The 14,553-nt window shown below is 40.0% G+C and overlaps 2 protein-coding genes across 2 annotated transcripts in view; one reads left to right on the plus strand and one right to left on the minus strand.

Annotated features, from left to right (window-relative positions):
* LOC143304175 (uncharacterized) overlaps nt 1-14,553 on the minus strand; it is a 112,086-nt gene that overhangs the window by 14,513 nt on the left and 83,020 nt on the right. Inside the window, exons 3-7 of the mRNA XM_076626544.1 lie at nt 2,630-2,742; nt 1,315-2,225; nt 1,010-1,132; nt 428-516; nt 102-191 (exon numbers count right to left, since the gene is read on the minus strand). Of these exons, the coding sequence (XP_076482659.1) occupies nt 2,142-2,225; nt 2,630-2,742 (197 nt within the window). The 3' untranslated portion in view covers nt 102-191; nt 428-516; nt 1,010-1,132; nt 1,315-2,141. The remainder of the gene's footprint in view (nt 1-101; nt 192-427; nt 517-1,009; nt 1,133-1,314; nt 2,226-2,629; nt 2,743-14,553) is intronic.
* Nucleotides 6,579-14,251, plus strand: LOC143304173 (uncharacterized). The gene is made up of 2 exons (XM_076626539.1): nt 6,579-10,164; nt 14,043-14,251. Exons 1-2 carry the CDS (start codon nt 7,689-7,691, stop codon nt 14,249-14,251), a joined length of 2,685 nt encoding a protein of 894 aa, XP_076482654.1. The 5' UTR covers nt 6,579-7,688.

Consider the following 14,553-nt stretch of genomic DNA (forward strand, 5'->3'; position numbering starts at 1 on the left):
CTAAAAGGAAAAAGGGAAAATTATTATATGTGTTTCAATTATTGCTTAAATATAAAACGTGTTAACTCAATGAACAATTAACTAGTGAAAGTGAAAGTTACCTTGTGAACAAGTGATCAACATACAAGAAAGTGTACGTGCAAGTATAGGTTATGGATCGTTGTTCGTGGAACATAATGTACGACAGCTACCTAAAATAAATGAATAAATTAGTCTCAATTGTCTCAGTGCAAAATACGAGGTTACTAAGTGTTATAACTATATTGTGGATAAATCAAAAGGAAGTGTGACACTGTTCGTGGAATAATACAGATAGGGAAAACCTAAAAAAGAAAAAAAAAGGAAAATTATCATGTGTACTCCAATTATTGTTTGAATATACAACGTGTTGATTCAATAAAATTAAAAGAGTGAAAGTGAAAGTTACCTTGTGAACAAGTAATCATCATACGAGAAGGTTTACGTGCAAAATAGGTTATGGATCTCTGTTTGCGAAACACCATGTACAACAGCCAGCTGAAAAATAAATGAACTAATTAACTTCAATTGCCTTAATGCAAAATACAACAGTACTAAATGTTATAACAATACTGTGGAAGCATTGCACTGTTCATCGAACAACACAGATGGCGGAAACCTCAAAAGAAAAGAAGCTTATTACAAGTGCTCCAATTACTGTTTGAATGGGAAACGAGCTAGTTCAACGAATAACGAAAACAGTGAAAGTGCAACTTACCTCGTGAACAATCAATCACCATACAAGGAAGTGTACATGCATGGATTTCGCAGATTAACAAGAAGAAATAAAATAGCTGATAAATATAGAAAGTGGTTAGAAAATAATTAAGATAGATTAATTGAAAGTAAAAGGATATTTTATTATGTATTAATCTACGTAGCATTGTTATATTATTATATCTAACATGTAGAAGTGGATTTTGTAATGCACAATAGCGGTCGCACACACAATGCATTATACACATATTAAATTAAATGAATTAAACAGTACCTTTATAGCCACAGATATAAGACGATTGAAGACAACCGTAGTAAGTATCCAAGGCTTATCGAAGAATCGGATGATGTTGTGGGAATGATCTAGGTAAGTGATGCAGCATCGAAAGAGTAGAATCTCAAGAATTACAGACAATGTTAATCTAACAAATAGATTTTAATCACTAATAAAGAAACTAATTCATATCATACACAAAATAATAGCAAATAGCAAGTACAAGCAATAATAAATTAATAGAAAAGAATGAGAAAGGTCAATAAACACAGAAGTAGGTTAGAAATTAATCAAGATAGACTAACTAAATATTAACAACATGACTGAACTCGGTGCAAAAGAATAAAGTTACGCTACACAAAATATCTGGTAACACAATACACAAAAAACATTAACTAAATTAAACAAGACTTATATAAATGCAAGTCACGTATAATCAAAACAATGACTATCGAAATTCGATAACAATACAATCCATGCTATCACATTAAGGTAGCACACGGTATTGACACACACAATATCATGAAACACAAAACAATATTACAAAAACATTACTAAGTAAAATTATAGTGATTAACAATTAATTAACTATTTCAACGACACGCTACTGTTGACATTAAACCAACGCCATACCAAAGATACACGCGAGCGGCCATGTTGAAAAATTCGTCGCGCTCAAATACAAATAATAGCCAATAGAATGTAATACAGCATCATAATAGTTATGTTAGGTACTAATAAAAAAAAAAAAAACAACAACAAAAAAAAGGGGAGAGAGTTAAGGAAAATACATATAATAAATAACAACTAACATAATCATAACATATTATATATATTATATTATATACAGAGATACAGTATTCATACAAGGAACAGGTCCGAATGAAACATATATATATAAAAAAAAAAAAAGAAAAAAAAATATATAATATATATATTAATTATTTTTGTATGTGTGTATAGAACTGATGGCGAATTCATCAACCATTCTCTGAACGACGGATGGAAGAACATGTAGATGTTGTCCAGACGTTTCACGAGGAATCCAGAGAGCATTTTGAATCTCTGCAGAAAATCCTTCCATGCATGTTCGTTTACAAAAATCTGACAGACATCGAAAGAATTTTTTTTTTTAGTCCAAGGAATAGCAATCCGTACCGTAGAACTGTAAAGCACCTGTACGCCACTCACGAAACCAAATACTTTTGCTATCCACCTGTAAACAAATGACATTTATAACTATGCATATAACTTTCACCTAATGTTTAACAATATATACATACACGCATGTTGTAAAGTAGGCGATATCTATTGATAATCTAAGTGACTCGTAAAATAAGTCGTCATATTTACCATTGCATGCACATATATATATATATATATATATATATATATATATATATATATATATATATATATATATTCAAAGACAAGCTATAATTGTAATAAAAAAAAATAATAATAATAAAAAAAAAACAACACACAAAAAAACATATAAACTTTTTTTTATATATTAATAATAATAATAAAAAGTTATTCTTATTTCTAATAAACCCGAGAGTAAGAAACGATTTAATAAATTGTTGATAGGAAGATGAACTGCCTAGCCATCGTACTCACCCTCATCAAAATAACACACGGCTTGGTAGGATATGACTGCAATGGCAACCACCTCAATGTTACCACTATCTCTCTAAACTCCATCGGGGACTGCAGCATACAGCCTACATTGACTGAAACCCAAGATATTTATATACAATTACTTCAACTCTCAGAATTTGAATTTACCAACGTAAGGCAATGCAAGGTGCAAATAACTCGAATTGTATATTACTGTGGCATGCACTCTCACACGTCGGCAGTGCATAACGGATTCGCCGAATACCTCCATGAAACAACCGCCCAACAATGCGCAAGGATGCACCAAGACGGCACGTTTTCACTCGGACCACAAAACCTTATAGTTGGCCTAAAGGATAATGCAACAGAAACAAGGTCGCTTGTCCTAGCCGGCAAGCTAACAGACGACGGCAGCTGCCAGGGAACACAGTATGTAGAGCCATACGGGAGCTGGGAAAAGGTCGTCGTACAAGCAACAGTGAGGATAAGTTTAAAATCAGCAGTCGTGCCAGTACGGATCGAGGAGAACAAAATTCTACTGAAATCAGGAACGGTATGTACCTTTAGCGAAGGAAACTGTCTAGACGCTGAAGACGGATACACTTATTGGCAACCACAACCACCCTCACCATGCAAATTTGATCAGTACGATGTGCTATATGAAGGAATTGCTACAAAGATCCAAGAAATAAAAACCAACAGAGAATCAGCACAACCAGTTTACGCACTAACAACGCAGGAAGTAACATTTGCACTGACTAAAACCGGAGAACAGCCACTGTGTGGATATACCCTACTATCCACCGAACATCCCAAATTGTTCCTGTTAGAAACAACAAGAGGAAATACGTTCATCTCCAAAAGAAAGACAGCAGTCGAAAACTTGGACATATTCGCATACGTCAACTCAAAATTCATTTACGTAGAGAAACATATTAAACGACAAATGACAACATTGTACCATGATATATTGACACAAAGATGTACCACGCAGAAGAAACTAATAGAGAATGCTTTAAGCTTAGCGATCTTACTGCCCGATGAATTTGCATATACCATAACGAAAACCCCAGGACACATGGCCCTGATCGCAGGAGAAGCAGTCCACATAGTCAAATGCATTCCGGTACAAGTAAAGGTACGACATACAACAGAATGTTACTCGGAGCTACCCGTTTGGCAAGGGAATCGCACCGCATTTTTAACGCCAAAAACACACATTCTAACGCAACACGGAATCCACAGAGAATGTAGCGCGGTATTACCTACACTATACAATATCGACGGACTCTGGCACAAATTCGTACCAAAACCCATGGAAACAATTGCACCACAGGAACTCCGCCCGGATGTATTATTGTATATATATATGTAATATTGTATATTGTATATGTATTGTATATATATTGTATATATATATTGTATATATATATGTATGTAATATTCAGCACCATCGTCGTTGGCCACGAGCGGAATATACACCCAAAAGGACCTTGATGCACTTCGGGACCACGTCATGTTCCCGGCAGAAAAATCTGCAGTTTTGAACACATTGGCCAGAGGAGCAACAGGAAAAACAATCGTCCCTGGAACAGTAAACATTCTGGGAATGATGGACGAAAACACATTAACGACAATAGCAAAAAATACCATATCAAGCTTATGGATTGGTTTCATGGAATTTGGAACCGTCAGTGCAGCAATATTTGGAATACTTGTAATATTTAAACTAATCAAGACGATAATAGATATAGCCATACATGGATACCAATTACGTGAAACTTACGGATGTGGAATCGCCCTATTAGCAGCAATATGCGGCTCGGTTACCCACCTGCTACTATACCTCAAAAGAAAACGAAATATCGATGATCAAACAGCACAACCTCAAGGGATATCGATAACACCGGTAGTCACTCAACTACCAACGACATCTACGTCCGCCTTGAGCGAACTCAGAGATACCATCAGTCAAATTTCCTTTGGAAATTTGAACTCCAAGGGCGGGGATGTCACGTCCCGCGCTCCGCACGCGCCGTAACGAGAACAAGAAAACTATCCCATGCAAAACGCGCGAATAAAGATTTGAATGCACAAACGAACACACGGCGCTACGAAACTAAAGGAAGGATTAACAAGGCGAGGGCAACTAATAAATCCGATCAGTATAAAAAAAATAATAAATGAAACCAGCTAACGGATTGAACGAGTTACGAACCAAACAAATAAACCGGGAAATAAGAATAACTACAAAAGGGGAAATAATTGAAACACCAGATATACATGTATATATAAATATATTTTAATCAATCAACTTGGAGAGTTACATATAAATATAAACATATATGCTAGACATGTAATGAACTAGTAAATACTAGAGTTAATGCTTATAATACTATGCAACAAATACAATATTATCGATTTGTTACGACCGTTCGCGGAGAGACGCGGTCGCGAGGAAAACGCGTCAGCGAGAGGCGTAAATTCTCGCTACGATTCGGTGAATCGACGCCGCGAAGTAGTCGTTCCTCTGTTTCGATTAAGATAACAGAGGTGGTTAAATGAATATGACACAGTAGTAAGTTATATTTCACCGTTTATTCCAACAACTTATAACGAAGACAGTTACGCTGATGCGTATGTACGAGATGAGCGAGTGACTGATCTGCGGGTGTGTATACCCGGTGGAAGGATGTTGACCGTTCGAAGGATGTAAAATCAGTACTGTACTGGGAGACGATGATGTGTCGGAGGAAAGCTAAGGATGGGTGTGTCTAGCGCACGGGACCATCGGATTTGTTTGTGCCGATGTTATTTAGGAGAGTGAGGGAATAGGCTTCGTTTCTAGTTGGTTAAACGAAGGGTCTTAACCGCCCTCGAGAGAAAGTGGTTAGTGGGAGGACAGTTGCAGCGTACGTGCGAAAAACCAACTTTCCTTAGTTAAGCCGTGGTAGACAATAGTCTTTGGAAATTCTTCCGAACCAGATGTTTGTTTTGTTTGAAGGACCTTTCCTAGGAAATCTATGAGATTTATGGAAGGTCCTTGAAACTATGGAGGATACGCTGCGAGTATCCGAAGACATCTGGTTGCCACATTGCCCGCGGTGTGTGGCCTCGGCTAGGTAGAGTGTTACGCGACGTAACACAATTTATGAAGTATAAGTATATACGAAGTTAAGACTTAATAATCAAACGAATACATAAAACATACAATATTGTATTATTAAAGAAATAAAAGTTACATTGTCAGAAACATATATATATGTCGGAGAGAACATTAGAATTAGGGTTAGGGGCGTGAAACGAATCTTCGTTTGGGTTACACGTTGTCGTTGTGCAATAGAGAAGACATTGACTAGTGCAAATACAATTATTATAGAGCCGGACAAGTAACCGTGGTAGTTAGGCACTCGAGAAACTAATGACAATGATCCTAGGTTCAATAACGAATCCGCGGTCGACGGGATGATAGATGAACGTACTCACAAAATCTAAGTCGGATGCGTGATATTCACTGGTCGTAAAGGGTTACTCCTTTCATCAGTGAGATCGCGAACGAGAATGCCTTTCCCGTCCCGATGATGCCACAGAGGAAAACTATAATGGGGTGTGTCTAAGGATACGAGATCATCGGATTCGTCGAGAAAAGCCTTCGTTCAGAAAGTAAGGGAAATTGACGTTGCTGCTAATTGGTCAATCTCCATATCGGTGGTTAGAAAAATATGCTAGCCGCCCTCGAGGGAAAGTTGCTAGTGGGAGACCGCGCTCGTTGAAAATATGTCTCCCCTATCTTCCCGTAGTTGGGACAAAGACTGTTTGTCTGTTTGAAGGACTTTAGTTAACTAAACCTTAAGATTTATAACGGGCCCTCGAGCTAGCCGAACATGTACTGCGGAGACGCATCGACATCTGGCAATCATCTTACTCGAAGAATAGGGTCTGCGTGTGGCGAGCCACGGGACAGAAACCGTTGGAATGTTTACTGTCGCGTGTCGCCACGAATATTTCCTTTAAGGAGAGCTATAGAATTACTCCATACCTTTGCTAGGCAAATCCCGCGACCGCGGCTACGTTCGGCGACTGACTGTCGCCTCGAGCCCAAGCTCATTATCACAACTCTCGAACAATTACAATCGGATTGAATAACTACAATTGTTCAATTACAGACTCCGGTGTTCTTTCATCTCCGACATATATGTGTGCGCATTCTATTAAACAGATACATACTTGAAACTAGCCTACATTCCGGTAAAGAATTATAAAATAAGAACTACATTACGAAACATGCATGTCTGTATATATACATGTCGGAGATGAAAGGAAAGCCGAAGCCTTTCCTTGGAAATTTTGGGAACATCCTCTAGTACCTTAGCCTAGATTTTATTATAGTTGTAATTGCTTAAGATTTGTAATAAGCGAGATTGGGTTCGAGGTGACAATCGGTCGCTGAACGTAGCCACGGTCACGGGATGGATGTTTTATCTAACGGAGGTCTGGAGTGGTTGTATGTGTTTTCCGAGAAATGTGGTTGTGGCGGCATGCGGCCTCGAGAGCGGGCCTAGCCACGTGTGATGTTGCCTCGGAGGTGCCGATGCAATGGGACATACATTGTATTAGTAATCAAAACTCCAGGCAGAAACTGCCTAGCAACGGCGTTTGGAACTTTCTCGATGCTTCCAACGAGTGTGCCTAGCAACGGCGTTTGGAACCTTCTCGATGCTTCCAAACGGGTATAGAAAACAAAATGCAATCGTACAGGGAGAAAAATCTCCACGAGGCTGGCATTCTTGCGATTGCCTTGGAGAGTGATACATCGAGCATTTTCGACGATCGCATTTGCGTCTAAGTTAGTTTCGCTTAGTAAGGAGTTATCCCGGTGACCGTGGATTCGTTTGAACTCAAACATTGCTAATAGTATTATTTAATTTAATTATTCGTAGATCGTATTATTCATTAGGCTTAGTGTTTGTTAGACTTATTACTAGTTGTACCTATTATTTGTTAAGCTTAGTGATAGACCTGTATATACGTGTAAATAAAATCTCGGCTTTGTGAAACGATGGCTAGTCCACATGAAGAGTCGTCGCGCGCCCAAAATTCGAATCGTGATCCGACATCAGAAGTGGGATTAGAACCGTTTAAAGTGCTACAGGAGCAAATGGTCCTTATGCGCGAGTTAATTCAGACGCTAGCGCAGAAACAGGGGGAGCAAAGACCGAGTACGGAATCTAAGGATGCAACGTTACCACGTTTTGACCCCGAAGGCGCGGGCGCCGATCCATCCGCGTGGTGCTCTCATGCTGATCTGATTTTAAAAGACCACCCGATGCAAGATAGTGCGTTACTTTCCGCTCTAAATCGCGCCCTAAGGGGTTCTGCTGCGCATTGGCTTTCACAAATGGTGCGCGGTGGAAAGCTTACCTGGCCAACGTTTAAGGAACAATTTCTTTCGCGTTTTGGTGGCAGAGAGACAGCCGCTTCGGCGTTAATAAGGATATCCAGAGAACGACCGTCGGAGACTGAATCCCCGGGAGCGTACGGTAGTCGCCTCCGCTCCATGCTGCAGATGAAGTTGCAAGATCTAATGATGCCCGAAGTGATCAATGCCCTCGCCCTTTATATACTGAGTTCACAAGATCGACGCTTTCGGCGACTAACGCTCGCGAATAATATCAGGACGGAGGATGAATTTCATGATGAAATGAGGATTCTCCCTTACAACGATCAGCCGACACTTTCGCCAAGAAATTCACTAACGGAACCTGAAGCTAAACGAAGTAGGCTATCAGTTCCTCGGATTAAGTGCTACCGCTGTGGTGCTCACGGACATAGGAGAACGGAGTGTCGCCTGCAAACACAAACGGGGAAGGAGCAGGATATACGAAACCCGAAGGAAAAACGACCAGCCGCATCGTCGAAGGTGACCTGCTTCAAATGCCACGAGGAGGGACATATCGCGCCTAATTGCCCATCATCGCGGAAAAGAAACTACGATTCCATTGACGAACGCCGGATCGACTCCTGTGTAGTGGAAGCTCCGGCTGGTAGATTAAGCCATCTGGGTGAGTCGTATCCATTTTACTTTGATTCTGGGGCCGAGTGTTCGTTAATCAAAGAGTCCCTAGCCTCGAAATTTTCGGGTAAAAGAATAACCGATGTGGTAGTGATGCGGGGGATCGGGAATACTTGTATTAAGAGTACACTTCAGATTTTGTCCACTGTTTGTATTAACGGTCTTACATTGGAGATAGTTTTTCATGTCCTTGCTGACGATTACCTAAAATACGACATCATGATTGGTCGCGAGATTTTGAGCCAGGGATTCGACGTAAATATCACGCAAAATAGCCTCGTTATTTGTAAAACAAAGGTCGTTAACGCTTGTGGTAAAGTCGCGGAAGATGCGGTCAACATTAACGAGGTTGACACTGATGTGATCGGTAACGATAAAGATCGATTAATCTCTGTTCTCGAAAAATTTAAAGAATCATTCATTACGGGTTTCCCGCGTACTCGCGTCAGTACGGGCCAGTTGGAAATAGGGCTAATTGATCCCAACGTCACCGTGCAGAGAAGCCCTTACAGGCTTAGCGAGGAAGAGCGAAGAATAGTACGCGAGAGAATAGACGAATTAATTAAAGCACAAATTGTAAAACCTAGTAATTCGCCGTTCGCGAGCCCTATGATACTCGTGAAGAACGGCTCAGACAGATTGTGTGTAGACTTTCGAGCGCTGAATAAAAATACGGTCGCGGATCGGTATCCCTTACCCCTTATTGCTGACCAAATCGCGAGATTGCAGAGTGCGAGATACTTCATTAGCCTGGACATGGCTAGCGGATTTCACCAGATTCTCATTCATCCTAACTCGACGGAATATACTGCGTTCGTTACCCCCGACGGTCAATACGAATACGTGACGATGCCGTTTGGGTTGAAAAATGCACCAGCCGTTTTCCAGAGAGCCATTTTCAAGGCCTTAGGCGACCTCGCTTATTCGTATGTCGTTGTTTATTTGGACGACGTTCTAATAATCGCCGACTCAATAGATCAAGCTCTAGAAAGGTTGCACACTGTACTAAACACTCTCGTAAACGCCGGATTTTCTTTCAATTTCGCTAAATGTTCTTTTCTGAAGACGTCGGTACTTTATTTGGGATATGTAATTCGTAACGGAGAAGTTCGTCCAAACCCGGGAAAAATACAAGCTTTGAATTCTTTACCTGCACCGTCGACCGTCACACAGCTTAGGCAGTTTATACGTTTGGCCTCTTACTTCCGAAAATTTATTCCTAAATTTTCACAAGTGATGAAACCCTTGTACGCACTCACTTCTAGTAACAAGCGCATAACTTGGACGGACAGGCACGAAAAGATGGGACAACGGATGATTTCCGTTCTGACCGACGCGCCGGTGTTAATGATATTTGATCCCAATCGTCCCATAGAGCTACATACCGACGCTAGTTCGGAGGGGTATGGAACTATTTTAATGCATAGAGTCGAAAAGGAAAACAGAGTCATCGAATATTATAGTAAAAGGACCAGTCCCGCGGAATCTAGGTATCATTCGTACGAACTGGAGACACTAGCAGTAGTAAGCGCCGTCAAGCATTTCCGACACTACTTACATGGACGGAAATTTTTAGTAGTTACCGACTGTAATTCTTTGAAAGCCTCCAGCAACAAAGTAAACTTAAACGACCGGGTTTATAGGTGGTGGGCTTATTTGCAAACATTAGATTTTGACATCATGTATCAAGAGGGTAAACGAATGGCCCACGTGGATTTCTTTTCGCGAAACCCCGTAGACTTGAATCGCCGTATGATAGACAAGGTCGCAGAGAAAGAGATTAATCTGGCCGAGATCTCCGAAGATTGGCTATTAGCGGAACAACGTCGCGATCCGCAAATCTCCGAAATCGTTAATAAATTACAGAACGAAGAGCTCGCGGAAGATATCGCGAATACCTACGAACTGCGATCCGGTACACTTTACCGTAAAATACAACGAAAGGGCAGAACCCTTTGCTTACCCATTGTTCCGAGAGGTTTTAGATGGTCCGTCATCAACCATGTGCATCAGTCAATTATGCACTTAGGATGGGATAAAACGCTCGAGAAGCTCTATGAGTATTATTGGTTCGAGGGAATGGCGAAGTATGTTCGCAAATTTGTCGAGAACTGCCATGCTTGTAGAGTTTCGAAGGCTAGTTCAGGTAAAATACAGGCTGAACTGCATCCTATACCTAAGACCGGCATACCGTGGCATACGGTGCACATGGACATAACGGGCAAGCTGAGTGGCAAGAATGACTCGAAAGAGTATGTCGTCGTCTTGATCGATGCCTTTACGAAATTCGTGCACTTACATCACACACGCAAATTGGATTCGCTTAGCGTTATCAAGGCACTTAAGTCCGCCGTGTTTTTGTTCGGTAGTCCCTGTCGGATAATAGCAGATCAGGGTAGATGTTTCACAGGCCGGGAATTTCAAGAATTCTGTGCAAGCAAACAAATCAAAGTTCATTTGATCGCGACCGGTGCAAGTAGGGCCAATGGGCAAGTAGAACGTGTTATGAGCACGTTAAAAAATATGTTCACAACGGTGGAAACGACCGGGCGCTCATGGCAAGACGCGATCGGGGAGATGCAATTGGCTTTGAATTGCACCATCAACCGCGTAACCAAATCGAGTCCTTTAGAGTTATTGATTGGTAGAGCAGCAAGACCGTATGACTTATTACTACCTGATAACATCGAGGAAAAAGAAATAGATATCTCCAGTGTAAGACAACAGGCAATAAAAGAGATGGAAACTAGTGCTAGGTATGACAAAGAGAGATTCGATAAAACCAAAGCTAAAGTAGTTAGGTTTAATCCCGGTGATTTGGTACTACGCCAAAATGAAGAAAGGAACCAGACAAAATTGGATCCAAAATTCAGGGGTCCGTTTGTGATATCGGAGGTCCTGGAAGGAGACCGATATACCTTGAAAACACTGGATGGGAAAAGGTCATACAAGTACAGTCATGACAGGTTAAGGAAAATGCCGGATAGTTGCATTCCTGCGGAGTTGGATGTCTGTTGTGATGACGAGAACAGTGACCATGGCGATGTGAGTACCCCGATCCCAGAGGATCGTAGAATTATATGAGCCCAGGTGCGGCTATGGGATGGAGTTCAGTGCGGTCAGGCACTGGAAGTGACGATGTCACGAAGCTGGGAGCAATTAATTCATTAATAAACCATCTAAAGAAATTTCTCTAATCGAAATAGTCCTTAGACTATTTCTGGTGGCAGCAACTACCGTGTAAATCGAAAGTTTCGATAAAAAAGAATTTTTTAAACTTTAGAAATAGAACTTAACCGGAAATCTTAAATCAATATCTTAAATACAATCATATCATTTAAATTTTCCCTTCCTATTAAATTCAAATTAAATCAAATCAAATTAAATTAAATCACCATAAACATCTAAAAAAAATGTTCCCACAAATAAATCAAATCTTCAGACCAAAAGGACAAAACCCCATCCCACCTCTCAAATTGCCCCCAGAAAAAGCCTCCCTCATCCAAGAAGCAGGTATAGCGATACACAACGCCATCAAAGACACCGAGGGTAACTCCATCATAACTAAAACAACAGAAAAGCTAGACATTATCGGCACCCACTTTTCCAAAATATACACACAAAACGAACCTATGGGCCGAGAACAACTAAACAGAATTATCATCGCCGAAACAAACAAACTCAAAAATGAAATGGAACAAGTCAAAACGCTAAACAAAACAGTCCGCACATTCTCAAACGAAAACACCGCAGACAACCCCAAACAACCAGATCCAGAAATAAACTACTTCACAAATTACATTCAACTAAACACAATCTTCTCCAAACTAAACAACAAAAAATCCTCCGGCTTCGACGGCATCCCAAACATTTTACTCAAGCGCCTGCCGAACAAAATAAGATGGTACTACACAGTATTCTTCAACAATGCACTAAACAACACATATTTCCCCAGAAAATGGAAAAAAGCCAAATTGATAGCTATTACAAAAAAAGATAAAGATGGCTCATCGCCCGCAAACCTACGACCCATAAGTCTCCTCCCCAACATAAGCAAAGTATTTAAAATAATCATAAACAACACCCTAACCTCCTTCTGCACAAAAAATGACATAATCCCAGAAAATCAATTTGGCTTCCGGCACAAACACTCCACAATTCACGCAATAAACAAACTTACGTCGGACATCTGCTGGGCTCTAAACGCAAAGCAACGAGTAGCCGCCTGCTTAATAGACCTCGAAGAAGCTTTCGACACAGTCTGGATCCCAGGTCTCATATACAAATTGATCAAGAAAAACTTTCCTAAATACCTAATTAAAATAGTCTGGAACATGATTACAAGCAGAACATTCGTAATGACCGAAGGTTCACACACATCAAGCAAAGAATTCTCCATAAAAAACAGTCTACAACAAGGTACAGTAAATTCCCCGTTACTTTTCAGTATTTACAACAGTGACTTACTAAATCTCTTACTACCACGCATGGAAACTAAAAATCAATACAAGCAAATGCGAAACCATACTGTTTAGACCCATGTCAAGTGAAATCGGCCCAATTGAAAGAGAATACTGCAAAAAATTCCAACTAGGAGAAAAAGCAAACAAAGGGGCACTCATACCATATCAGAACTCAATTCTGCCCCCGTATAACACAGGTGCAAACATTGTAAATATTGTAAATTTTGTAAATAAACCTATTTAACATCCCCCTCCCCCTCCCTCTCCCTCTTCTCATCCCGCCCCTCCCCAAAGTTACACAGCACCCAAAAAGTAGACTACCGAAGCGTGCTGTTTTGCGACCAAGTTTTCAGGACAGAAAAAAACAACCAACAACAAAATCACATAAAAGCTCCACTCCCCAACGGCTTAAATCCAACGAATAGATTAAAACACAAAAAATGTAAAACGGCGACACATAACATAGTATGGCTATGTCGTATCGTCGCGTATCGGTACTTCTGTCTAACACATCTTATCAAAATTCATGGTTTATTGTGAATACCCAAATGTATTAAAATGTATCTTGGTTTAAATAAACGTTATTAAAAAAAATATATAATAAATTTTACCACTATATCTAAAGTTCAATTCTTCAACTTATTTGTGAAATGTTCGAACTGCGACGCGAGGAGATTACCGGTAATATGTCAATTTCGTGATTTGTTGTGTCTCGTGTGTGGCAACAGCAACGACGGCGACGTCTATCGAGAGTAAAAGTAATATCGAAGTATACCTTACCATGACATTTTAAAATGTGTAATCTTTGATAAATGTATATTAATAAAATTTCATATGAAGAAAGTTTTTGGGAATCCGTATTATATCCATCGAGCAGAAAACGAAGACTTGACGGAAGTCGACGACAATGGAGATAAAAGTCTCTATCGTAATATTACTTTTATTGATTTTAACGTCAGATGGAACGGGTTTCGGCAGAAAACGATCCTCCAAATGTCAGAGGTAACGAGCAGGCTTCAAGTAAAAACGAGCAGAAGTCAACACCCGATTATTATTATTACTGTGACTCAACAGAGTTTGGAGTAGTACAAAGGATTCCGTATTTGCGTTCTTGTTCACCGTGCGACATGATAGAAATTGATTTCTCTTCCGCTTGTATCAGATACGGGATGTGCCTTGCCATTGCTAAAAAAGTTGATTCTTTTTCTCCGGTCTCGGTTATTCTATTTCTCTTTATTTGCATATTTTTTAAACACAAATATAGATGTTTTACGATTATTTATATTGTTGATGACATTATTTGACGAATTCTTCGAGAACTTCGCAAGGAAATCCAGACATAAATGATATTTAAAATGTTTATAGCAGTTCTGAAGTAAAGAAAAGCG

Source organism: Bombus vancouverensis, unplaced genomic scaffold, assembly GCF_051014615.1.
Source record: "Bombus vancouverensis nearcticus unplaced genomic scaffold, iyBomVanc1_principal scaffold0025, whole genome shotgun sequence".
In the NCBI taxonomy this organism is placed as follows: domain Eukaryota; kingdom Metazoa; phylum Arthropoda; class Insecta; order Hymenoptera; family Apidae; genus Bombus; species Bombus vancouverensis.